This window comes from Hyla sarda, chromosome 1 (genome assembly GCF_029499605.1).
Source record: "Hyla sarda isolate aHylSar1 chromosome 1, aHylSar1.hap1, whole genome shotgun sequence".
Classification (NCBI taxonomy): domain Eukaryota; kingdom Metazoa; phylum Chordata; class Amphibia; order Anura; family Hylidae; genus Hyla; species Hyla sarda.
In genome coordinates this window covers 615,783,816-615,810,665 of record NC_079189.1, presented here as the reverse complement: position 1 = coordinate 615,810,665, position 26,850 = coordinate 615,783,816, and the positions used below count along the sequence as shown (strand labels likewise).

The 26,850-nt window shown below is 46.1% G+C and overlaps 1 protein-coding gene across 2 annotated transcripts; it reads right to left on the bottom strand.

The window, feature by feature from the left end:
- Positions 1–1,380: 1,380 nt before the first annotated feature.
- LOC130298931 (oocyte zinc finger protein XlCOF7.1-like) lies at positions 1,381–26,850 on the bottom strand. 2 transcript variants are annotated; one of them, XM_056551375.1, is made up of 5 exons: positions 26,233–26,850; positions 25,188–25,367; positions 20,581–20,707; positions 20,270–20,497; positions 1,381–4,570 (listed from the first exon to the last, which is right to left on the bottom strand). In XM_056551375.1, exons 1-5 carry the CDS (start codon positions 26,308–26,310, stop codon positions 3,780–3,782), a joined length of 1,404 nt encoding a protein of 467 aa, XP_056407350.1. In that variant the 5' UTR covers positions 26,311–26,850; the 3' UTR covers positions 1,381–3,779. The 2 variants fall into 2 exon arrangements, with proteins under 2 accessions (XP_056407350.1, XP_056407349.1); XM_056551374.1 differs by having other exon boundaries at positions 1,383–4,570; positions 20,258–20,497; positions 26,233–26,849.

The window sequence follows — 26,850 nt, the reverse complement described above, 5'->3', positions numbered from 1 at the left end:
GACACCTCCGCCATCAATCACTTATCCCCTATCCTCTGGACACCTCCACCATCAATCACTTATCCTCTATCCATTGGACACCCCCGCCATCAATCACTTATCCTCTATCCATTGGACACCCCCGCCAGCAATCACTTATCCCCTATCCTCTGGACACCTCCACCATCAATCACTTCTCCCCTATCCTCTGGACACCCCCGACATCAATCACTTCTCCCCTATCCTCTGGACACCTCAACCATCAATCACTTATCCCCTATCCTCTGGACACCCCCGCCATCAATCACTTATCCCCTATCCTCTGGACACCTCCACCATCAATCACTTCTCCCCTATCCTCTGGACACCCCCACCATCAATCACTTATCCCCTATCCTCTGGACACCTCCACCATCAATCACTTATCCCCTATCCTCTGGACACCCCCGACATCAATCACTTCTCCCCTATCCTCTGGACACCCCCGACATCAATTACTTCTCCCCTATCCTCTGGACACCTCAACCATCAATCACTTATCCCCTATCCTCTGGACACCCCCACCATCAATTGGACACCCCCGCCATCAATCAATGAATAGGGAATAGTTTTCCATAACAGTACACCTTTAATCTCCTCATGGAAGAAACAATACATTTGAAAAGCAAATTTTTATTAAGCATTTGTAAAAAGATTTGGTACACATATATATATATATATATATATATATATATATATATATATATATATATATATATACAGTGGTCCCTCAACATACGATGGTAATTCGTTCCAAACGACCCATCGTTTGTCGAATCCATCGTATGTTGAGGGATCCGTGCAATGTAAAGTATAGGCATCTGTACTCACCTGTCCCCGTCGCTCCGGACCAGGTCCTCACCGCTCCCGATGCTGTCCCAGGGGCTCCCGATGCTGTCCCGCTGCTCCGGTGTCTTCTTCGCGATCCTCCGGTGTCTTGCGCATCTTCTGCAGGGTCCGGGCCTCGCCTTCTGGTGAGGTTATTACGCTGCTGCGCCGGCGCGGCGTGCGTAGTGACGTAATAACGACGCCGGAAAGCGAGGCCCGGACCCTGGAGAAGATGCGCAAGACACCGGAGGATCGCGAAGTGCACCCGGAGCAGCGGGAATAAGTAAGTGAACCTGCTGGGGCACATTACACTGCTATCCGACAGCAGTTTAAGCATTTTGCGCTGTCGGATAGCAGTTAATGCGATGGCCCCAACATATAAAAGCATCGTATGCCGATTTTATCATATGTCGGGGCCATCGTAGGTCGGGGGGTTACTGTAATATATATATATATATATATATATATATATATATATATATATATATATTTATAAACATTAACCCCTTAATGACCACAAACGTACAAACAAATGTATGTCCTGGTTTGGAGGTACTTCGCGGACCAGGACGTACATTTATGTCCTGTGTAAGACTGTGAGCATCGGAGCATTGCTCGCGTCATGCACTGCAGGTTCTGGCTGTCAGCAGCCGGGGACCCGCTGGTAATGGCCGACATCCGCGATCGCGCTGATGTCCACCATTAACCCCTTAGATGCCGTGATCAGTACAGATCAATTACTTATATGTCAAAAATAATCCCTGTTTTTATAATGTAGTGCTCCATATGTCAAGTGTGGAATGTGGGTTTGAAACCAACATTGGACAGTTAACCCTTAATGGTAATGATGCTAATTGCTTATGCAATAGCACCCCCGAGTGTATGAGTAGTTGACATTACACCGACAGGAAAGGCATTATGGGTGATATGCTCAATGCATTCTGGGTAGTATAGTGATGTCATAGTCATTACCATATGTACACACCCAACCTAAATTCATTGGGGAATTCCAATTTAGGAGGGTGTGTCTAATTAAAAAGTCTGGTAAACCAGATGTTAGAGTGAACTGTAGACTGTGCTATCATGTAGAGAACACACAGACACAGGAAAGAGGTCCAACCAGGTGGGAAAGCCATGTGAGATTCCAGCAGACGTACTGATCACACGGTACCGACCCAATGGCTATCCATGACGAAGAGATGGATCGTTCCATGTTCCTCAGTGCAGAAGCGAGGTTCTTACAAAGACTTGGTAAGAGACTCAAAAATGGTATTCCATTTAATTAAGACCAATTGGGATAATGTGGATGGAATTATACAATTTAGATTGGTGAATAAAATAATTATCTCCATATTGAGATTATAGTTTTAGGATATTGTGAGACTTCATTCTACCTGCAGAAGAATCAGGACTCATAATCTATCAATGATTAGATAATTGCTTATACATATTGATAGAATTCCTACTCGCCAAACTAAGTGTTATAAGTATATTTCCCACACAGGAAACTTGTTTCATGTTCTTCCTCCTAAAATATAGTTTAGAGAGATCATAAAACTCTGCTATTTGTCTTAATGTCTTACCAAGATCATGTATAGAAAATAGTCCAGAATGGGGTGGAAGTATATTATAGTTCTTCCATGTTTATATCCTTAGATGGATTTGCCCATTCTTGGAGTCATGTGATTTGTAGTTGGTTAGAAGGGGGCGGAGTGTATTTAGCATTCCATATTGATGTCCATCATTAGATATTGCCCATCTTAATATCATGAGGTTCCTCTGTATAGAGTGATATGTAACCTTTTTCTTATGATATTCCTAACCTAGTAGCTTTTGTCTTATTTTAACAAGTTACTTACTACTCACATGTATTGTTCTATTATATGTAGTCAATTAACAAGCTTATAATGTTTACTAATATATATAATTGATATTCATTTGCATATATCATTGTGTTTGTTACTCATTTATGTTTATAACCTTATAACCAATAAATCTGCATACTTTATAATACCTGTGTATTATTGTATATTGCAAAACTACATCCTTAATCGTTAATGTCATAAGAACTTGTTGATATGAGGAAATAGTCGGACTCAGATGTGAATTGTATTGATTGGCTTTGTCTACAATTCACCAGGTCATAATTTAGATATTTTTGATAATTTTCACAATTTAGAATTTTTTATAATTCATAATTGAGTTATTACCGCACGACATGCCCCCAATAAAAATGAAAATTGTCTGTTTCTCCCGTTTTATATATGCAAATGTGGTATCAATAAAAAGTACAGATGACGGCACAAAAAATTAGCCCTCATACCGCCCTATATACGGAAAATTTAAAAAGTTATAGGTGGTCAAAATAGGGCGATTTTATTTTACTGATTTTGTACAAAAAGTTTTTAGATTTTTTTTTTAAGCGTTCCAAAAATATAAAAGTATCTAGCCATGGGTATCATTTTAATCGTATTGACGCACAGAATAAAGAACATGTGTTATTTTTACCGTAAAATGTACAGTGTGAAAACGACACCCTCCAAAATGTGCAAAATTGTGGTTTTCATTAAAATTTCCTCCCCCTAAAAAAAATTTTTTTTGGGTTCGCCATACATTTTATGGTAAAATGAGAGGATTCATTACAAAGTACAATTGGTCACGCAAAAAACAAGTCCTCATATGGGTCTGTAGATGGAAATATAAAGGAGTTATGGATTTTAGAAGGCGAGGAGGAAAAAACTAAAACGCTAAAATTAAATTGGCCTGGTCCTTAAGTTTAAAATGGGCTTGGTCCTTAAGGGGTTAAGGTAAAATATTCTAATACCTGGTTGAGGATTTTTTTTGGAATACATTTTCAATGTTAGTTTATTGCTCTTTCCTGTGACTCTGACTGCAATGGTCGTAGTATTTGTACTATTTGACAAGTCGGAAGGTTACTTTCCAGTGTGAGCTCTTAGGTGTATAAGAAGATTTGCTTTCCGAGTAAAACATTTCCCACATTCTGAACATGAAAACGGCTTCTCCCCTGTGTGAGTTTTCTGATGTTTAACAAGATCGGATTTCCACGTAAAACATTTCCCACATTCGGAACACAGAAATGGCTTCTCCCCTGTGTGAGTTCTGTTATGTTCGACAAGATGTGATTTCTCAGTAAAACATTTCCCACATTCTGAACATGAAAATGGCTTCTCTCCTTTGTGAGTTCTTCGATGTTTAGCAAGATGTGACTTCTGAGTGAAACATTTCCCACATTCTGAACATGAGAAAGGCTTCTCCCCTGTGTGAGTTCTCCGATGTTCAACCAACTGCGCGTTACGAATAAAACATTTCCCACATTCCGGGCATGGAAATGGCTTGTCCCCTGTGTGAGTTTTTTTATGTTGAAAAAGCTCTGATTTCTGAGTAAAACATTTTCCACATTTCGAACATACAAATGGCTTCTCTCCTGTGTGAATTTTTTGATGCTGAACAAGATGTGATTTCCAAGCAAAACATTTCTCACATTCTGAACATGAAAATGGCTTCTCCTTATTTTGCTGAACATCCTGTGATGACTGAGAAGACAGGACCTGTATATAAGGATGAGATGACAGATCTTGGCTGTGAAGGGCTGAGGGTGTATCTGGGATAATGGAATGTTCTTCATATGTATCTTGTGTGATATCATCATCTGCTTTATAATCTGAAGATATAAGATTCTCCTCTGATCTCCTGCTACAAGAATCTGCAGAGAGTAAAACAGATTTTATTATTTTTGAGTAAAACAATCTAAAATTGCTGTGCACATATTTATAGTCTTTTTAGTAGAACATTATAAGTGCAGGATGTGACATCATGGAACCTTCTCCCCGTCCTCCCGATACTAAATAGTTAATGCGCACATAATATAGGTTCCTTATTATCTAGTCAGCAGTACAATGATGGGGTAACTCCGCCCCTGTGTACCAGAAGGACCTTAGAATCATTTTCAAGAAAATAAATTAAGGAATTAAAGGGGTACTCCACCCACAGACATCTTATTACATAGACAGTAAAGGGGTACTCAGGTGAGAAATTTTTTTTTCATATCAACTGGCTCCAGAAAGTTAGCCAGATTTGTAAATTACTTCTATTAAAAAATCTTAATCCTTCCAGTACTTATCAGCTGCTGAAGTTGAGTTATTTTCTGTCTGGCCACACAGCTCTCTGCTGACACCTCTGTCTGTCTCAGGAACTGTCCAGAGAAGGAGAGGTTTTCTATGGGGATTTGCTCCTTTGCTGGACAGTTCCTGAGACAGACAGGTGCCAGCAGAGAGCACTGTGGTCAGACAGAAAAGAACTCAACTTCAGCAGCTGATAAGTATTGGTAGGATTAAGATTTTTTTTTTTAATAGATGTAATTTACGAATCTGTTTAACTTTCTGGAGCCAGTTGATATGAAAAAAAAAAAAATTTCACCGGAGTACCCCCTTTAACCCCTTAAGGACCAAGGGCATACAGGTACGCCCTTGGTCCTGCTCTCCTGATATAACGCGGGGTTACACAGTAACCCCGCGTCATATCACGGCGGGCCCGGCGTCATAGTGAAGCCGGGACCCGCCTCTAATAGCGCGCAGCGCCGATCGCGGCGCCGCGCGCTATTAACCCTTTAGCCGCGCGCTCAGAGCTGAGCCGCGCGGCTAAAAGTGAAAGTTGCCGGCTAGCTCAGTCGGGCTGTTCGGGATAGCCTCGGCTAATCGCGGCATCCCGAACAGCTGACAGGACAGCGGGAGGGCCCCTTCCTGCCTCCTCGCTGTCCGATCGCCGAATGACTGCTCAGTGCCTGAGATCCAGGCATGAGCAGTCATGCGGCAGAATCGTTGATCACTGGTTTCTTATGAGAAACCAGTGATCAGCATAGAAGATCAGTGTGTGCAGTGTTATAGGTCCCTATGGGATAACAATGATCAGTATAAGAGATCAGTGTGTGCAGTGTTATAGTCTCCTATGGGATAATAATGATCAGTATAAGAGATCAGTGTGTGCAGTGTTATAGGTCCCTATGGGATAACAATGATCAGTATAAGAGATCAGTGTGTGCAGTGTTATAGGTCCCTATGGGATAACAATGATCAGTATAAGAGATCAGTGTGTGCAGTGTTATAGGTCCCTATGGGATAACAATGATCAGTATAAGAGATCAGTGTGTGCAGTGTTATAGTCTCCTATGGGATAACAATGATCAGTATAAGAGATCAGTGTGTGCAGTGTTATAGTCTCCTATGGGATAATAATGATCAGTATAAGAGATCAGTGTGTGCAGTGTTATAGGTCCCTATGGGATAACAATGATCAGTATAAGAGATCAGTGTGTGCAGTGTTATAGGTCCCTATGGGACCTATAACACTGCAAAAAAAAAGTGGGAAAAAAAAGTGAATAAAGATCATTTAACTCCTCCCCTATTAAAAGTTTGAATCAACCCCCTTTTCCATTAAAAAAAAAAAACACAGTGTAAATAAAAATAAACATATGTGGTATCACCGCGTGCGGAAATGTCCGAATTATAAAAATATATAATTAATTAAACCGCTCGGTCAATGGCGTGCGCGCAAAAAAATTCCAAAGTCCAAAATAGTGCATTTTTGGTCACTTTTTATATCATTTAAAAATGAATAAAAAGCGATCAATAAGTCCTATCAATGCAAAAATGGTACCGTTAAAAACTTCAGATCACGGCGCAAAAAATGAGCCCTCATACCGCCCCCTACATGGAAAAATAAAAAAGTTATAGGGGTCAGAAGATGACAATTTTAAACGTATTAATTTTCTGCATGTAGTTATGATTTTTTCCAGAAGTGCGACAAAATCCAACCTATATAAGTCGGGGATCATTTTAATCGTATGGACCTACAGAATAATCATAAGGTGTCATTTTTACCGAAAAATGTACTACGTAGAAACGGAAGCCCCCAAAAGTTACAAAACAGCGTTTTTTTTTTCAATTTTGTCGCACAATGATTTTTTTTTCCGTTTCACCGTAGATTTTTGGGCAAAATGACTGACGTCATTACAAACTAGAATTGGTGGCACAAAAAATAAGCAATCATATGGATTTTTAGGTGCAAAATTGAAAGAGTTATGATTTTTTAAAGGCAAGGAGCAAAAAATGAAAATGCAAAAACGGAAAAAACCCCGGTCCTTAAGGGGTTAATGGAGGGGGCGGGGCGTGATGTCATGCATCTGGCCGCCCAAACCCAGAGTTCTAAAATACTGTTTAGAATGCTGAGTGTGGCACGGGTGCTGCACGGGGTCCCACCCCAGCAGTCGGACCCCGGCGATAAGATGTCTGTGGGTGGAGTGCCCCTTTAACCCCCTTAAGGACCAGGCACGTACTCGTACGTCTGTGGGAATTTCGCATCCCGCCAGGCGGGTTGCGAAACCGGATGCCTGATGAAATCGTTCAGCAGACGTCCGATGCAAACGCCGAGGGGGTTCCTGAGACCCCCATGTCGGCGATCGCAGAAAATCGCATGTCAATTCAGACATGCGATTTTCTGCTATTCCGTGCTGATCGGGTCTCTGGTGACCCGATCACCTGGAAAATAGTGATGATCTGACCTGTCAGTGACACCCCCGATCATCTTGCAGGGTAGGAGTGAGGTCGCAGTGCTGCGATCTCCTCCTGTCCCCTGCCATGGCAACCCCCCGTTCTGCCCACCCCTGGATGTCGCGGGGAACATGGGGAGAAGATGGAAGTTGGTACCTGCAGGAGAAGATGCCTGGGAACACCTGGGAACATCGTCGCTGCAGACTGCTGGATCCTGGCTCAGGTAGGGAAGCGACGTGGGGGGGGGGGGGGAATGAAAGTGAAAGTAATGTGATCTTTACTGTGGCAACCACTAGGAAGGCCAAACTGCAACTCCCAGCATGCCCAGACAGCCAAAGGCTGTCTGGGCATGCTGGGAGTTGTAGTTTTGCAACATCTGGAGGGTCACAGTTTGGGGACCACTGTTACAGTGGTGCCCAAACGGTAGCCCTCCAGATGTTGCCAAACTACAACTCTGGGAGTTGTAGTTCTGTAACATCTGTCCCTTCGGATTTTGCAATTTTCATGACATTTTTGAAAATTGCTGCTCTACTTTGAAGCCCTCTAATTTTTTCAAAAAGTAAAAATATGTCCATTTTATGATGCCAACATATAGTAGACATATTGTATTTGTGAATAAAAATAAAATTCATTGGGAATATCCATTTTCCTTACAAGCAGAGAGCTTCAAAGTTAGAAAAATGCAAAATTTTCAAAATTTTCATGAAATGTTGGGATTTTTCACCAAAAAAGGATGCAAGTAACGCCGAAAATTTACCACCAAAATAAAGAACAATATGTCACGAAAAAACAATCTCAGAATCAGAATATTCTGTAAAAGCGTTTTAGAGATATTAATTGTTTTGTTTTGTTTTTGTTCCTTTTATTCTGCCCGTTATTAGGCGTTTTTTTCTTCTCACACTGTTTTATGTGTTGTGGAGCTTTACCTCCCACTTGTTCCCTCCCTGTCCTTCCAGTCTCCTGCTCGACTACTCCATTTTTTGCTATGTGGTTTACAACCCCCTTTCTTAGTTCTTAGTGATAGTTTTTATTATACAGTAAAATCTCCCTTAGCGGACACCTCCCAATAGGGGACAGTTTTTAGTTCCCCGGCTGTTCCATAAGACTTAATATATTTGTACCCTCCAAATAGGGAACACTCCCAAAAGCGGACACACCTTATAGGGGACTAAACAAACACTCCCAATAGGGGGACAAAACACTCCCAATAGGGGAACAAAACATTCCCAATAGAGGACAATACACTCCCAATAGGGGAACAAAACACTCCCAATAGAGGACAATACACTCCCAATAGGGGACAATACACTCCCAATAGGGGACAATACACTCCCAATAGAGGACAATACACTCCCAATAGAGGACAATACACTCCCAATAGAGGGGACAATACACTCCCAATAGAGGGGACAATACACTCCCAATAGGAGACAAAACACTCCCAATAGGGGGACAATACACTCCCAATAGAGGACAATACACTCCCAATAGAGGACAATACACTCCCAATAGAGGACAATACACTCCCAATAGAGGGGACAATACGCTCCCAATAGAGGGGACAAAACATTCCCAATAGAGGACAATACACTCCCAATAGAGGACAATACACTCCCAATAGAGGGGACAATACACTGCCAATAGGGGACAAAACACTCCCAATAGGGGACAATACACTCCCAATAGAGGGGACAATACACTCCCAATAGAGGGACAATACACTCCCAATAGAGGACAATACACTCCCAATAGAGGGGACAAAACACTCCCAATAGGGGGACAATACACTCCCAATAGGAGACAAAACACTCCCAATAGGGGGACAATACACTCCCAATAGAGGGACAATACACTCCCAATAGGGGACAATACACTCCCAATAGGGGGACAATACACTCCCAATAGGGGGACAATACACTCCCAATAGGGGGACAATACACTCCCAATAGGGGGACAATACACTCCCAATAGGGGGACAAAACACTCCCAATAGGGGGACAAAACACTCCCAATAGGAGGACAAAACACTCCCAATAGGGGGACAAAACACTCCCAATAGGGGACAAAACACTCCCAATAGGGGACAAAACACTCCCAATAGGGGACAATACACTCCCAATAGGGGACAATACACTCCCAATACGGGACAATACACTCCCAATACGGGACAATACACTCCCAATAGGGGGACAAAACACTCCCAATAGGGGGACAAAACACTCCCAATAGGGGACAATACACTCCCAATACGGGACAATACACTCCCAATAGGGGGACAATACACTCCCAATAGGGGGACAAAACACTCCCAATAGGAGGACAAAACACTCCCAATAGGGGGACAAAACACTCCCAATAGGGGACAAAACACTCCCAATAGGAGACAATACACTCCCAATACGGGACAATACACTCCCAATAGGGCGGACAAAACACTCCCAATAGGGGACAAAACACTCCCAATAGGGGACAATACACTCCCAATGGGGGGACAATACACTCCCAATGGGGGGACAATACACTCCCAATAGAGGGACAAAACACTCCCAATAGGGGACAATACACTCCCAATAGGGGGACAAAACACTCCCAATAGGGGGACAAAACACTCCCAATAGGAGGACAATACACTCCCAATAGGGGACAATACACTCCCAAGAGAGGGGACAAAACACTCCCAATAGAGGGACAAAACACTCCCAATAGGGGGACAATACACTCCCAATAGGGGGACAATACACTCCCAATAGGGGGACAATACACTCCCAATAGGGGGACAAAACACTCCCAATAGGGGACAATACACTTCCAATAGGGGACAATACACTCCCAATAGGGGGGACAAAACACTCCCAATAGGGGACAATACACTCCCAATAGGGGACAATACACTCCCAATAGGGGGACAAAACACTCCCAATAGGAGGACAATACACTCCCAATAGGAGGACAATAAACTCCCAATAGAGAGGACAAAACACTCCCAATAGAGGGGACAAAACACTCCCAATAGGGGGACAAAACACTCCCAATAGGGGGACAATACACTCCCGATAGAGGGACAAAACACTCCCAATAGGGGGACAATACACTCCCAATAGAGGGACAAAACACTCCCAATAGGGGACAATACACTCCCAATAGGGGGACAAAACACTCCCAATAGAGGGGACAATACACTCCCAATAGGGGACAATACACTCCCAATAGAGGGGACAATACACTCCCAATAGGAGACAATACACTCCCAATAGAGGACAATACACTCCCAATAGGGGGACAATACACTCCCAATAGAGGGACAAAACACTCCCAATAGGGGGACAATACACTCCCAATAGAGGGACAAAACACTCCCAATAGGGGACAATACACTCCCAATAGGGGGACAAAACACTCCCAATAGAGGGGACAATACACTCCCAATAGGGGACAATACACTCCCAATAGAGGGGACAATACACTCCCAATAGGAGACAATACACTCCCAATAGAGGACAATACACTCCCAATAGGGGGACAATACACTCCCAATAGGGGACAATACACTCCCAATAGGGGGACAAAACACTCCCAATAGGGGACAATACACTCCCAATAGGGGGACAAAACACTCCCAATAGAGGGGACAAAACACTCCCAATAGAGGGGACAAAACACTCCCAATAGGAGACAAAACACTCCCAATAGGGGACAAAACACTCCCAATAGGGGACAAAACACTCCCAATGGAGGACAATACACTCCCAATAGGATACAAAACACTCCCAATAGAGGGGACAAAACACTCCCAATAGAGGGACAATACACTCCCAATAGAGGGGACAATACACTCCCAATAGAGGGGACAATACACTCCCAATAGAGGGGACAATACACTCCCAATAGAGGGGACAATACACTCCCGATAGAGGGGACAATACACTCCCGATAGAGGGGACAATACACTCCCGATAGAGGGGACAATACACTCCCGATAGAGGACAATACACTCCCGATAGAGGGGACAATACACTCCCAATAGAGGGGACAATACACTCCCAATAGGGGGACAATACACTCCCAATAGGGGGACAATACACTCCCAATAGGGGGACAATACACTCCCAATAGGGGGACAATACACTCCCAATAGGAGGACAATACACTCCCAATAGGGGACAATACACTCCCAATAGGGGACATCCAGGCTTATGTGCCGGCACTACCTTTGTACACAGGGCCGCCGTCATGGGGTACCGCCAATACCCTAGTAAGTGGTCCAGGGTTCCAGGGGGCCCTGGCTCCTGCTGCACCCCCCTGCAGCAGCCCTGGCACAGAAGCAGAAGAACGCTGTTTAAACAGTGGTCTCCTTCCTCTGTACGTCCGCTGGCCACATCATTTGTGGTGAGCCACAGTGAAGGGCGGGACCACGGGGTGTATCAGTGTAGGTGGATGGGGCAAATGGTATTAACCCCAGGGGCAAGTTGTTATTAACCCCTAATGTTCATGACGCCAGAGTGGTTTTTGGGTCTCGGGAACCACTCAAACGATATCTCCGCTATCCCAATGGCTAAGCAGTGAAATGAGAGTCCATGACCATGTTATGGTTTAACGGAGGCCTTACTGAGGTCAGACAGTTGTTAAAGTCTCTACAGCTCGGCCAGAATCCCAGAGAGGTGGCCAGGAACACAGAAGGACCTCACAGCTTGCTGGGACCAAATGTACTTGTAAGACACTTTAGATAATTGACTTTAGGCTTGACTGGACTGTAGGTAGTGACAGCAGACATTGACTTGACTTACTGGAAGTGACTGTAGATTTGAGGCCTTTCAGGTAGCTGGACACTAGCACTGAGACATCTGATCTCTCTGTTCCTCAGCAGCAAAAAAGAACAAAAGAGACAGAATTGTAATGGCCGCCCCCTTATAAAGAGGGGGGGGGGGGGCTGAGCCAGAAGCCCATAGGTCATGCTGCAGGTCATGTGTTAAGCTGGTGCCCTCTGGGTAAGATAAACATAACGTAACATCTTACAGGTCCTTTAGACAATTACATTAGTCCTCCAAAGGTCCTTTATACTGTCTATAAACTAGTATACTGCCTTTGGTGTCTGTGCATGCTGGGAGTTGTAGTTTTACAACAGCTGGAGACACCCTGGTTGGGAAAAACCGCTCTGAAAGAAGCAAGTTGTAAGAATTTTTCCCTCAAAATAGCTTTTTTGGTGGCGTTACCTCTGCTTAGAGGGGATAAGATGTTTAGCTGCAGAGTACCCCTTTAAGATCCTTAGACCTGATGAGGTGTTTGAAGAGCTATCTACAAAGGACAGAGAACTTGAGGAAGGATAAAAACTTCTTTGTAATTTATCTGGGTGCAAGAAAAGGCAAAAAGGCCTCAAAGGCGACCATATCAAGATGAATGTGTGACGGCATTCTCGCTACATATCTGGCGGTTAACATGGTCCCACCGGAATTTACAAGAGCCCAATCTACCAGAGCGGCTGCAACTTCTTGGTCCGAACAAGGTTCAGTACCCATAGTACCATTAGTGTCCTCCTTAGAGCCCCACATAGTAATAGTGTCCTCCTTAGTGTCCCACATGGTAATAGTGTCCTCCTTAGTGTCCCACATGGTAATAGTGTCCTCCTTAGTGCCTCACATGGTAATAGTGTCCTCCTGAGTGCCCCACATAGTAATAGTATCCTCCATAGTACCCCCACATAGTAATAGTGTCCTCCTTAGTGACACACATAGTAAGTGTCCTCCTTTGTGCCCAACATAGTAATAGTGTCCTCCTTTGTGCCCCACATAGTAATAGTGTCCTCCTTTGTGCCCCACATAGTAATAGTGTCCTCCTTTGTGCCCCACATAGTAATAGTGTCTTCCTTTGTGCCCCACATAGTAATAGTGTCTTCCTTACTGCTCCACATGGTAAGTGTCATCCTTACTGCTCAACATGGTAATAGTGTCCTGCTTAATGACCCACATGATAATAGTGTCCTGCTTAGTGCCCCACATGGTAATAGTGTCCTCCTTAGTGCCCCACATGGTAATAGTGTCCTTCTTAGTTTCCCACATAGTAATAGTGTCCTGCTTAGTGACACACATAGTAATAGTGTCCTCCTTAGTGCCCCACATAGTAATAGTGTCCTGCTTAGTGACTCACATGGTAATAGTGTCCTCCTTACTACTCCACAAGGTAATAGTGTCCTCCTTACTGCTCCACATGGTAATAGTGTCCTCCTTAATTCCCTACATAGTAATATTGTCCTCCTTACTGCTCCACATGGTAAGTGTCATCCTTAATTCCCTACATAGTAATATTGTCCTCCTTACTGCTCCACATGGTAATAGTGTCCTCCTTACTGCTCCACATGGCAATAGTGTCCTCCTTAATGCCCTACAGAGTAATAGTGTCTGTCACGCACCTGACACTATTACCATGTGGAGCATGGTAATAGTGTCCTGCTTAATGACCCACATGATAATAGTGTCCTGCTTAGTGCCCCACATGGTAATAGTGTCCTCCTTAGTGCCCCACATGGTAATAGTGTCCTTCTTAGTTTCCCACATAGTAATAGTGTCCTGCTTAGTGACACACATAGTAATAGTGTCCTCCTTAGTGCCCCACATGGTAATAGTGTCCTCCTTAGTGCCCCTCATGGTAAGTGTCCTTCTTAGTACCCCACATAGTAATAGTGTCCTCCTTAGTGCCCCACATAGTAATAGTGTCCTGCTTAGTGACTCACATGGTAATAGTGTCCTCCTTACTACTCCACAAGGTAATAGTGTCCTCCTTACTGCTCCACATGGTAATAGTGTCCTCCTTAATTCCCTACATAGTAATATTGTCCTCCTTACTGCTCCACATGGTAATAGTGTCCTCCTTACTGCTCCACATGGCAATAGTGTCCTCCTTAATGCCCTACAGAGTAATAGTGTCTGTCACGCACCTGGATGCGGGCGGTCTGGAACAAGATGTGGATCCTCTACTTGTGTGGCAGATGACTCGGACCGTATCAGGGAGCGGAGTAAGCAGCAGGGGAGCGAGGTAAGCGACGGGCCGGGACTCGCATGCGGGCGCGTCCCGCGATGCGAATCCCGGCCTCGTCGGGAGCAGAGACCGTGCGCTCGTGGCCGCCATGTGCGGCCGGAGCACAAGTAGTAATAGTAACCCCCCCCCCTTTTGGTCTCCCCCTCCTTTTGCGGCTAAGAAATTTTTTGAGCAGGTCTTTGTCCAGAATATTGTCCTGCGGCTCCCAAGACCTCTCCTCTGGACCAAAACCTTCCCAATCAACCAGAAAAAAGCGTTTTCCTCTGATGAACTTAGAGTCCAAGATCTCCTTCACAACACACACATCTGAGGTACCAGAGATGGGAGCAGGAGCGATGTCCTTAGGAGAAAAACGGTTGAAGAGGGCTGGTTTCAGGAGAGAAACATGGAAGGAGTTTGAGATCCAGAGAGAGGAGGGAAGATGAAGGAATAAGCAACAGGATTGAGCCGTTTCTTGACTTTATAGGGACCCAAATAATGAGGACCAAGTTTATAACTGGGTATCTTGAAACGGATATATTTAGTGGATAGACAGACTTTGTCACCAGGAGAATATTCAGGAGGAGGACGTCTCTTCTTGTCTGCCTGAACTTTCATGCGAGAAGTAGCCTGTAGAAGTGCAAGACGTGTCTTTTGCCAGATGAAGGAAAAATTCCTTACTTGTTCATCGACGGCAGGAACTCCAGAGGAAGATGACAAAGGAAGAGGAGGACGAGGGTGAAGTCCATAGACCACAAAGAAGGGAGAAGTACCAGAGGAATCGGAATCTTTGTGGTTGTAGGAAAATTCAGCCCATGGTAGCAGATCGACCCAGTCATCTTGATGCGCAGAAATAAAATGGTGTAGTCTCCCAACACCTGATTCACCCTCTCGACCTGTCCATTGGACTGAGGATGGTAAGCCGATGAGAAATCCAACTTGATTTGTAGACGTGAACACAGGGCCCTCCAGAATTTAGAAACAAACTGAACTTCTCGGTCGGAGACAATATGGGAAGGAAGTCCATGCAAACGAAAGATATGATGGAGAAAAAGCTTGGCAAGATGTGGAGCTGATGGGAGCCATTTTAGAAAAGCGATCTACTACCACCCATATGACAGTATTACCTTGGGAAGAAGGAAGATCTGTAATGAAATCCATAGCAATGTCAGACCAAGGAAATTCAGGAACTGGCAAGGGTTGAAGCAGACCTGCTGGCTTGGAATGGGGAGTCTTGACCCGGGACAGACTGGGCAGGACCGAACAGAATCAACAACATCCTTTTTCAAAGTTGGCCACCAGTACTGTCTTGAGATGAATTGTAAAGTCTTACGAATACCCGGATGGCCTGTCAGAAGAGAAGAATGTCCCCATTTCAAGACTCGGAGTTTCATACGAGGTGAAATGTAAGTTTTTCCAGGAGGCAGGTGTTGGAGACTTGCTGGTGCTGTAGAAATGAGACACTCCGGCGGGATAATATGCTGTGGTAGAGATTCACAGTCGTGCACATCTAAAGACCTGGAGAGAGCGTCAGCACGGACGTTCTTTTCTGCAGAATGGAAGTGGATGAAGAAGTGGAATCTGGAAAAAAACAAGGACCATCAGGCCTGTTGTGGGTTGAGACGATGAGCTGACTGAAGATAAAGCAGATTCTTGTGGTCTGAATAAATTGTGACAGGAAATACCGAACCCTCCAAAAGGTGACGCCACTCTTCTAAAGCAAGTTAAATGGCTAGGAGCTTGCGATCACAGATAGTATAGTTTCTTTCAGCAGGGGTGAAGGTTTTAGAGAAAAAGCCGCAGGTAAAAGTTCTCCCTTTAGCAGACTTTTGTGTTAAAACTGCCCCAGCTCCTACTGAGGAAGCATCCACTTCCAAGAAAAATGGCTTGTAAGGATCAGGTCTGAATAAAACAGGAGCAGAAGTAAAGGCGGACTTCAACTGTTTGAAATCTTCTACAGCCTCTGGTGTCCACACCCTGGGGTTAGCAGTCTTCTTGGTAAGGGAGACGATGGGAGCTACCAGAGTAGAGTAGTGAGGTATAAATTGCCGATAGTAGTTGGCAAAACCAAGGAAACGCTGGGTCGCCTTCAGACCAGAAGGTTGAGGCCAGTCTAGAACAGCAAGCAACTTGTTGGGATCCATCTGGAGACCTTCACTTGTAACAATATAGCCCAAGAAAGGAAGACTGGTTTTCTCAAAAGAACATTTCTCCAGTTTGGCATGAAGACGATTTCCCCCGAAAACGCTGTAAGACTTGGCGGAGATGAGAGCGATGAGATTGAGGATTGGACGAATAGATGAGTATGTCGTCTAAATCACTGTTTCCCAACCCAGTCCTCAAGGCACACCAACATTCCGGGTTTTTTCAGTTACTCCATTGGAATCGAACAGGGAAAAATTTTAATCCTGGACTGTTGGTGTGCCTTGAGGACTGGGTTGGGAAACACTGGTCTAAATAGACAACGACACAGGTGTATAGAAGTTCACGAAAAATGTCGTTGACGAACTCCTGAAAGACTGCTGGAGAATTACATAGTCCAAATGGCATGACAAGATACTCGAAATGTCCATCTCGGGTATTAAACACGGTCTTCCATTCGTCCCCTTTACGGATGCGAATCAAATTATATGCCCCACGCAGATCAAGTTTTGAGAAGATTTTGGCACCTCTTAGCCGATCAAATAATTCCGAGATTAGGGGTAGTGGATAACGGTTTGTTAAAGTAATTTTATTTAATCCACGATAGTCAATACAAGGTCGCAAAGAACCGTCTTTTTTTTAAACGAAGAAGAACCCTGCCCCGGCAGGTGAAGAGGACTTCCGGATAAACCCCTTGCCCAGATTTTCTTGGATGTAGTCTGCCATGGCCTGGGTCTCTGGAACAGACAAGGGGTAAATTCTGCCTCTGGGAGGAGTGGTGCCGGGCTGTAGGTCTATAGGGCAATCGTAGGGGCAATAATTCAGCTTGCTTTTCACTGAAAACGTCCGCAAAGTCCTGAAGAAAAGCAGGCAGACCAGTCAGAGAACTAGAAGCTGGTTTCAATTTAGTAACACGTACATGGATACAGTGAGTGTTCCAATGTGGACCACAATGTAGGACTTCTCCAGTTTTCCAATCCAGCTGTGGGGCATGGAGCTGTAACCAAGGTAGACAGGGCAGGAGAGGAGAAGTACAGTATGGGAGTACGTAGAAGGACAACTTCTCCTTATGAGAAACTCCAACCTGCATAGACAGGGGTTCTGTGCGGTAAAGCACAGTACAGTCTTTCTCCATTGACCGTAGAAATGTACAGTGGTTTCTGTAGGCGGGACACAGGCAGACGATACTTATGCACAAGGGAGGCATCAATAAAGTTTCCTGCAGAGCCAGAGTCCAGAACGGAGATGATCTCTTTGGAGGGAAGAAGGAGCTGGACTGTCAAATTTAAACGTGGAGAGGAGGAATTCACACCTAGGGAGGCCTCTCCAACAAACCCTAGGTGCGAGCATTTCCCTGTGGCTGTGGAAGTACAGGACAATCTTTAAGGAAATGATCGGCACTGGCGCAGTAGAGACACAGATTCTCAGCTCGGTGTCGAGTTCTTTTTTGCAGAGTCAGGCGAGACCGATCCACCTGCATAGCCTCCACTGCGGGAGGCAAGGTAGAAGGTTGCGGTGGTTGCTGGAATACTGGAGCCAAGCGAGGAAAGCGCCGAGGTCGTGTTGATTCCCTTTCTTGACGTTGTTCCTCATGTCTCTCATAGAAACGGATATCAATCCGGATGCCAATAGTATTAGTTCATTCAAATTGGATGGCAACTCCCGGGCAGCGAGGACATCTTTTATCTGGCTACATAATCCCCTCTTGAATGTAGCGCAGAGAGCTTCATTATTCCAAGACAACTCCGACGATAGGCTTCGAAACCGGATGGCATATTCGCCCACAGTGGAATTGTCCTGGGAAAGACTCAGCAATGCCGTCTCAGCGGAGGAAGTTCGGGCAGGTTCTTCAAAAACTGTGCGAAATTCCATCAGGAACGCCTGTAGGTTATTAGTGATAGCATCACTGCGATCCCATAGTGGAGTAGCCCAGGCCAAGGCCCTACCAGACAGGAGACTGATGACGAAGGCCACCTTTGCTCAATCTGTGGAGAACTGGTCTGCCATGAGTTCCAAGTGCATGGAGCACTGTGTCACGAAACCCCAACAAGTCTTGGGATCTCCCTTAAACTTCTCCGGAAGAGACAGACGGAGTTTCGAACCGAAGGAAACTGCAGCAGCGGGAGGCTGTACAGGAGCTGGAGGAGGCTGTGGCTGATTCTGATGGGCAGAGAGCAGCTGCTGCATCATGGCGGAAAGCTGGTTGAGCTGCTGTGCCTGCTGGGCCAACTGCTGGGACTGAAACGCCACGACCGATGCAAGATCCGAATCAGGCAGAGGAACCCCAGTTGGATCCATGGCCGGATCTTGCTGTCACGCACCTGGATGCGGGCGGTCTGGAACAAGATGTGGATCCTCTACCTGTGTGGCAGATGACTCGGACCGTATCGGGGAGCGGAGTCTAAGGTGCCGCTGGTCTTCACCAGAGCCCGCCGCAAAGCAGGATGGATTTGCTGCGGCAGGCGACACCCAGGTCGCTACCCCCAATACGGCTCGACCACACAGGTAACCGGGCAAGGCGAGGTACAGGAAGATGAGGCAGAGGCATAGTCAACGTAGCAGAAGGTCAAGGCAGGCGGCAAAGGTTCGTAGTCAGTAAACATAGCAGAAAGGTCTGGGTACAAGGGTATGGCAAACAGGCAATAGGGTACGCTTTCTCTCAGGCCACCTTTCTCTCAGGCCGGGGCAGGGTTCTTCTTCGTTTAAAAAAAAGACAGTTCTTTGCGACCTTGTATTGACTATCGTGGATTAAATAAAATTACTGTAAAGAACCGTTATCCACTACCCCTAATCTCGGAATTATTTGATCGGCTAAGAGGTGCCAAAATCTTCTCAAAACTTGACCTGCATGGGGCAAATCAATTGGGGCTGAAGATCCGGCAGGGGGGTGTGGGAGGTGCAACAACTTTATAATGTGCTGTACAGGTGCATACAATTATGGGTGTACTGGCCCTTTAAATCTCAGAGCACCAGCGCGCGCGCCCTAGGAGACGGGGACACGCGCGCTGGTGCTGAGACACAGAGTAGGAGGCAGCAGGGGAGTGAGGTAACCGACAGGCCGGGACTCGCATGCGGGCGCGTCTCGCGATGCGAATCCCGGCCCTGCCGGGAGCAGAGACCGTGCGCTCGCGGCCGCCATGCACGGCCGGAGAGCAAGTAGTAACAGTGTCCTCCTTACTGCTCCACATGATAATCGTGTCCTGCTTAGTGCCCCACATGGCAAAAGTGTCCTGCTTAGTGGCCCACATGGTAATAGAGTCATCCTTACTGCCCCACATGGTAATAGTGTCCTGCTGAGTGCCCCACATGGTAATAGTGTCCTGCTGAGTGCCCCACATGGTAATAGTGTCCTCCTTACTGCCCCACATGGTAATAGTGTCCTGCTTAGTACCCCACACTGTAATAGTGTCCTTCTTAGTGCCCCACATGGTAATAGTGTCCTTCTTAGTGTCCCACATTGTAGTAATGTCCCCCTTAGTATCCCACATGGTAGTAGTGTCCTCCTTAGTGCCCCACATGGTAATAATGTCCTCCTTAAAGCCCCACACAAAATGTGTCTCTCCTTATTTCCTCCCACAGTAGCAGTGCCTCCTGTGCCCCTCAAGAGTAACTGTGTTCTCTTTATACTACCCAAAGGAATAGTATGCCCACACTTAAGACGTGACACTTCTCTGAATTTAGTGGTTACTACTTACCTGGGTATTCACCTGTAGAAATTTCCTTCTTATACTGCTCATCACCGCTCACATCTGTCTCTATTTCTTCCTTTATGTCTATAGCATTAATATAGATCAGATCTTTCCCTGTAGAAATGTCCTCCTCATACTGTTCATCACCGCTCACATCTGTCTCTGCTTCTTCCTTTATGTATATAGCATTAATATAGCTCAGAGGACGGGGACACCTCTCTGGTGCTGTTCTCTTACTGGATCTGACTGTAGGGAACACATACAGAGACTAAATTCATTCTTTACATACAAATAATGAGAGGACGTGTGTATATAGTCATGTCTATTACCTGGTGATGTGAGGGGCTGCTGATCCTCCATCATGACCTGATCCTTGTACTGATCCTTGTGTCCTTCTACATACTCCCACTCCTCCATGGAGAAATAGACCGCCACGTCCTGACACCTTATAGGAACCTGACACACAATGATAAAGTCATCACCCCGACCCCTCCAGTGGTGTTACTGTATAATGTCCCAGCATTCCCAGCAGTGTCACCTCCCCAGTCATCACCAGACCCCTCCATTACTATATAATGTCCCAGCAGTGTCACCTCTCCAGTCATCACCAGACTCCTCCATTACTGTATAATGTCCCAGCAGTGTCACCTCTCCAGTCATCACCAGACCCCTCCATTACTGTATAATGTCCCAGCAGTGTCACCTCTCCAGTCATCACCAGACCCCTCCATTACTGTATAATGTCCCAGCAGTGTCACCTCTCCAGTCATCACCAGACCCCTCCATTACTGTATAATGTCCCAGCAGTGTCACCTCTCGAGTCATCACCAGACCTCTCCATTACTGTATAATGTCCCAGCATTCCCAGCAGTGTCACCTCTCCAGTCATCACCAGACCCCTCCATTACTGTATAATGTCCCAGCAGTGTCACCTCTCCAGTCATCACCAGACCCCTCCATTACTGTATAATGTCCCAGCAGTGTCACCTCTCCAGTCATCACCAGACCCCTCCATTACTGTATAATGTCCCAGCATTCCCAGCAGTGTCACCTCTCCAGTCATCACCAGACCCCTCCATTACTGTATAATGTCCCAGCAGTGTCACCTCTCCAGTCATCACCAGACCCCTCCATTACTGTATAATGTCCCAGCATTCCCAGCAGTGTCACCTCTCCAGTCATCACCAGACCCCTCCATTACTGTATAATGTCCCAGCAGTGTCACCTCTCCAGTCATCACCAGACCCCTCCATTACTGTATAATGTCCCAGCAGTGTCACCTCTCCAGTCATCACCAGACCCCTCCATTACTGTATAATGTCCCAGCAGTGTCACCTCTCCAGTCATCACCAGACCCCTCCATTACTGTATAATGTCCCAGCAGTGTCACCTCTCCAGTCATCACCAGACTCCTCCATTACTGTATAATGTCCCAGCAGTGTCACCTCTCCAGTCATCACCAGACCCCTCCATTACTGTATAATGTCCCAGCAGTGTCACCTCTCCAGTCATCACCAGACCGCTCCATTACTGTATAATGTCCCAGCATTCCCAGCAGTGTCACCTCTCCAGTCATGACCAGACCCCTCCATTACTGTATAATGTCCCAGCAGTGTCACCTCTCCAGTCATCACCAGACCCCTCCATTACTGTATAATGTCCAAGCAGTGTCACCTCTCCAGTCATCACCAGACCCCTCCATTACTGTATAATGTCCCAGCATTCCCAGCAGTGTCACCTCTCCAGTCATCACCAGACCCCTCCATTACTGTATAATGTCCCAGCATTCCCAGCAGTGTCACCTCTCCAGTCATGACCAGACCCCTCCATTACTGTATAATGTCCCAGCAGGGTCACCTCTCTAGTCATCACCAGACCCCTCCATAACTGTATAATGTCCCAGCAGTGTCACCTCTCCAGTCATCACCAGACCCCTCCATTACTGTATAATGTCCCAGCAGTGTCACCTCTCCAGTCATCACCAGACCCCTCCATTACTGTATAATGTCCCAGCAGTGTCACCTCTCCAGTCATCACCAGACCCCTCCATTACTGTATAATGTCCCAGCAGCGTCACCTCTCCAGTCATCACCAGACCCCTCCATTACTGTATAATGTCCCAGCAGTGTCACCTCTCCAGTCATCACCAGACCCCTCCATTACTGTATAATGTCCCAGCAGTGTCACCTCTCCAGTCATCACCAGACCCCTCCATTACTGTATAATGTCCCAGCAGTGTCACCTCTCCAGTCATCACCAGACCCCTCCATTACTGTATAATGTCCCAGCAGTGTCACCTCTCCAGTCATCACCAGACCCCTCCATTACTGTATAATGTCCCAGCAGCGTCACCTCTCCAGTCATCACCAGACCCCTCCATTACTGTATAATGTCCCAGCAGTGTCACCTCTCCAGTCATCACCAGACCCCTCCATTACAGTATAATGTCCCAGCAGTGTCACCTCTCCAGTCATCACCAGACCTCTCCATTACTGTATAATGTCCCAGCATTCCCAGCAGTGTCACCTCTCCAGTCATCACCAGACCCCTCCATTACTGTATAATGTCCCAGCAGTGTCACCTCTCCAGTCATCACCAGACCCCTCCATTACTGTATAATGTCCCAGCATTCCCAGCAGTGTCACCTCTCCAGTCATCACCAGACCCCTCCATTACTGTATAATGTCCCAGCAGTGTCACCTCTCCAGTCATCACCAGACCCCTCCATTACTGTATAATGTCCCAGCAGTGTCACCTCTCCAGTCATCACCAGACCCCTCCATTACTGTATAATGTCCCAGCAGTGTCACCTCTCCAGTCATCACCAGACTCCTCCATTACTGTATAATGTCCCAGCAGTGTCACCTCTCCAGTAATCACCAGACCCCTCCATTACTGTATAATGTCCCAGCAGTGTCACCTCTCCAGTCATCACCAGACCCTTCCATTACTGTATAATGTCCCAGCAGTGTCACCTCTCCAGTCATCACCAGACCCCTCCATTACTGTATAATGTCCCAGCATTCCCAGCAGTGTCACCTCTCCAGTCATCACCAGACTCCTCTATTACTGTATAATGTCCCAGCAGTGTCACCTCTCCAGTCATCACCAGACCCCTCCATTACTGTATAATGTCCCAGCAGTGTCACCTCTCCAGTCATCACCAGACCCCTCCATTACTGTATAATGTCCCAGCAGTGTCACCTCTCCAGTCATCACCAGACCCCTCCATTACTGTATAATGTCCCAGCAGTGTCACCTCTCTAATCATCACCAGACCCCTCCATTACTGTATAATGTCCCAGCAGTGTCACCTCTCCAGTCATCACCAGACCCATCCATTACTGTATAATGTCCCAGCATTCCCAGCAGTGTCACCTCTCCAGTCATCACCAGACCCCTCCATTACTGTATAATGTCCCAGCAGTGTCACCTCTCCAGTCATCACCAGACCCCTCCATTACTGTATAATGTTCCAGCAGTGTCACCTCTCCAGTCATCACCAGACCCCTCCATTACTGTATAATGTCCCAGCAGTGTCACCTCTCCAGTCATCACCAGACCCCTCCATTACTGTATAATGTCCCAGCAGAGTCACCTCTCTAATCATCACCAGACCCCTCCATTACTGTATAATGTCCCAGCAGTGTCACCTCTCCAGTCATCACCAGACCCCTCCATTACTGTATAATGTCCCAGCAGAGTCACCTCTCTAATCATCACCAGACCCCTCCATTACTGTATAATGTCCCAGCAGTGTCACCTCTCCAGTCATCACCAGACCTCTCCATTACTGTATAATGTCCCAGCAGTGTCACCTCTCCAGTCATCACCAGACCCCTCCATTACTGTATAATGTCCCAGCATTCCCAGCAGTGTCACCTCTCCAGTCATCACCAGACCCATCCATTACTGTATAATGTCCAAGCAGGGTCACCTCTCCAGTCATCACCAGACCCCTCCATTACTGTATAATGTCCCAGCAGTGTCACCTCTCCAGTCATCACCAGACCCTTCCATTACTGTATAATGTCCCAGCAGTGTCACCTCTCTAATCATCACCAGACCCCTCCATTACTGTATAATGTCCCAGCAGTGTCACCTCTCCAGTCATCACCAGACCCCTCCATTACTGTATAATGTCCCAGCAGTGTCATCTCTCCAGTCATCACCAGACCCCTCCATTACTGTATAATGTCCCAGCAGTGTCACCTCTCTAGTCATCACCAGACCCCTCCATTACTGTATAATGTCCCAGCATTCCCAGCAGTGTCACCTCTCTAATCATCACCAGACCCCTCCATTACTGTATAATGTCCCAGCAGTGTCATCTCTCCAGTCATCACCAGACCCCTCCATTACTGTATAATGTCCCAGCAGTGTCACCTCTCTAGTCATCACCAGACCCCTCCATTACTGTATAATGTCCCAGCAGTGTCACCTCTCTAGTCATCACCAGACCCCTCTATTACTGTATAATGTCCCAGCAGGGTCACCTCTCCAGTCATCACCAGACCCCTCCATTACTGTATAATGTCCCAGCAGTGTCACCTCTCCAGTCATCACCAGACCCCTCCATTACTGTATAATGTCCCAGAAGTGTCACCTCTCCAGTCATCACCAGACCCCCCCATTACTGTATAATGTCCCAGCAGTGTCACCTCTCTAATCATCACCAGACCCCTCCATTACTGTATAATGTCCCAGCAGTGTCACCTCTCCAGTCATCACCAGATCCCTCCATTACTGTATAATGTCCCAGCAGTGTCACCTCTCCAGTCATCACCAGATCCCTCCATTACTGTATAATGTCCCAGCAGTGTCACCTCTCTAATCATCACCAGACCCCTCCATTACTGTATAATGTCCCAGCAGTGTCACCTCTCCAGTCATCACCAGACCCCTCCATTACTGTATAATGTCCCAGCAGGGTCACCTCTCCAGTCAGCAGCTCCATCATCTTGTTGATGAGTTCTCGGATCTTCTGTTCATCCATTTCCTCATGTATCAGGGAGTGAGGTGGGGGCCCCGGGATTGAGCTCAGGGTTCTTCCCCATCCTTCACACACAGGGGCCCGACAGCGCCCACTAGAGGACTTCTTCACTACTATGTAATCCTATGTATGGAGAGACACATTAATATCACTACATACATTCCCAGAATCCCTCACCTCTCCAGTCATATCCATCTGTTATTACATAGATAAGAATGAGGTCATGTGACATCACTCCCAGAATCCCTCACCTCTCCAGTCATATCCATCTGTTATTACATAGATAAGAATGAGGTCATGTGACATCACTCCCAGAATCCCTCACCTCTCCAGTCATATCATCTGTTATTACATAGATAAGAATGAGGTCATGTGACATCACTCCCAGAATCCCTCACCTCTCCAGTAATATCCATCTGTTATTACATAGATAAGAATGAGGTCATGTGACATCACTCCCAGAATCCCTCACCTCTCCAGTCATATCCATCTGTTATTGCATAGATAAGAATGAGGTCATGTGACATCACTCCCAGAATCCCTCACCTCTCCAGTCATATCCATCTGTTATTATAGATAAGAATGAGGTCATGTGACATCACTCCCAGAATCCCTCACCTCTCCAGTCATATCCATCTCTTATTACATAGATAAAAATGAGGTCATGTGACGTCACTCCCAGAATCCCTCACCTCTCCAGTCATATCCATCTCTTATTACATAGATAAGAATGAGGTCATGTGACATCACTCCCAGAATCCCTCCCCTCTCCAGTCATATCCATCTGTTATTACAGAGATAAGAATGAGGTCATGTGACACCACTCCCAGAATCCCTCACCTCTCCAGTCATATCCATCTGTTATTACATAGATAAGAATGAGGTCATGTGACATCACTCCCAGAATCCCTCACCTCTCCAGTCATATCCATCTGTTATTACACAGATAAGAATTAGGTCATGTGACATCACTCCCAGAATCCCTCACCTCTCCAGTAAGCCGGAAGAGTATCTGTAGGGTGAGGTTTATGATCCTGTCGGCCATCTTGTTCCTGTCTTTCTCCATGGTTGATGGGTCATCCAGGAGAATTCTCTTATATAGAAGATATCAGCAGAGGATCCTGGATTGGAGAAACCTGAAGGGAAGAAGAGGAGACGATGATAAACCGCACCAGATTCTATGCAGAAATAAAATCCATTTCCTGGAGATAATCTGGGGAAACATCTGAGGAGACATTATAGTCACAGATACATTTTTCAGATAATACAGTCAGGGATGTGGAATTCCTATCGCCCGACGCCCGGGACATGCAGTTTCGGGCGCCGGGCAGGTGAATTTTTCCGTCCCTTAGCCTGGATATATACTAGCTGAGTACTCGGCGTTGCCCGGTTTTTCCTTCCTAATCCTTGTTGGGGAGGAAAATAAACAAAGGAGGAAGCTTTTGATTTCATATCCCGTCCTCATATATTGTTGTCATATCCCGACCTCCTATCCCGTCCTTATATATTGTTGTCATATCCCGAACTCCTATCCCGTCATCATATCCCAACCTCCTATCCTGTCCTCCTTTTCCATCCATCTATCCACGTCCTCCTTTCCCGTCCT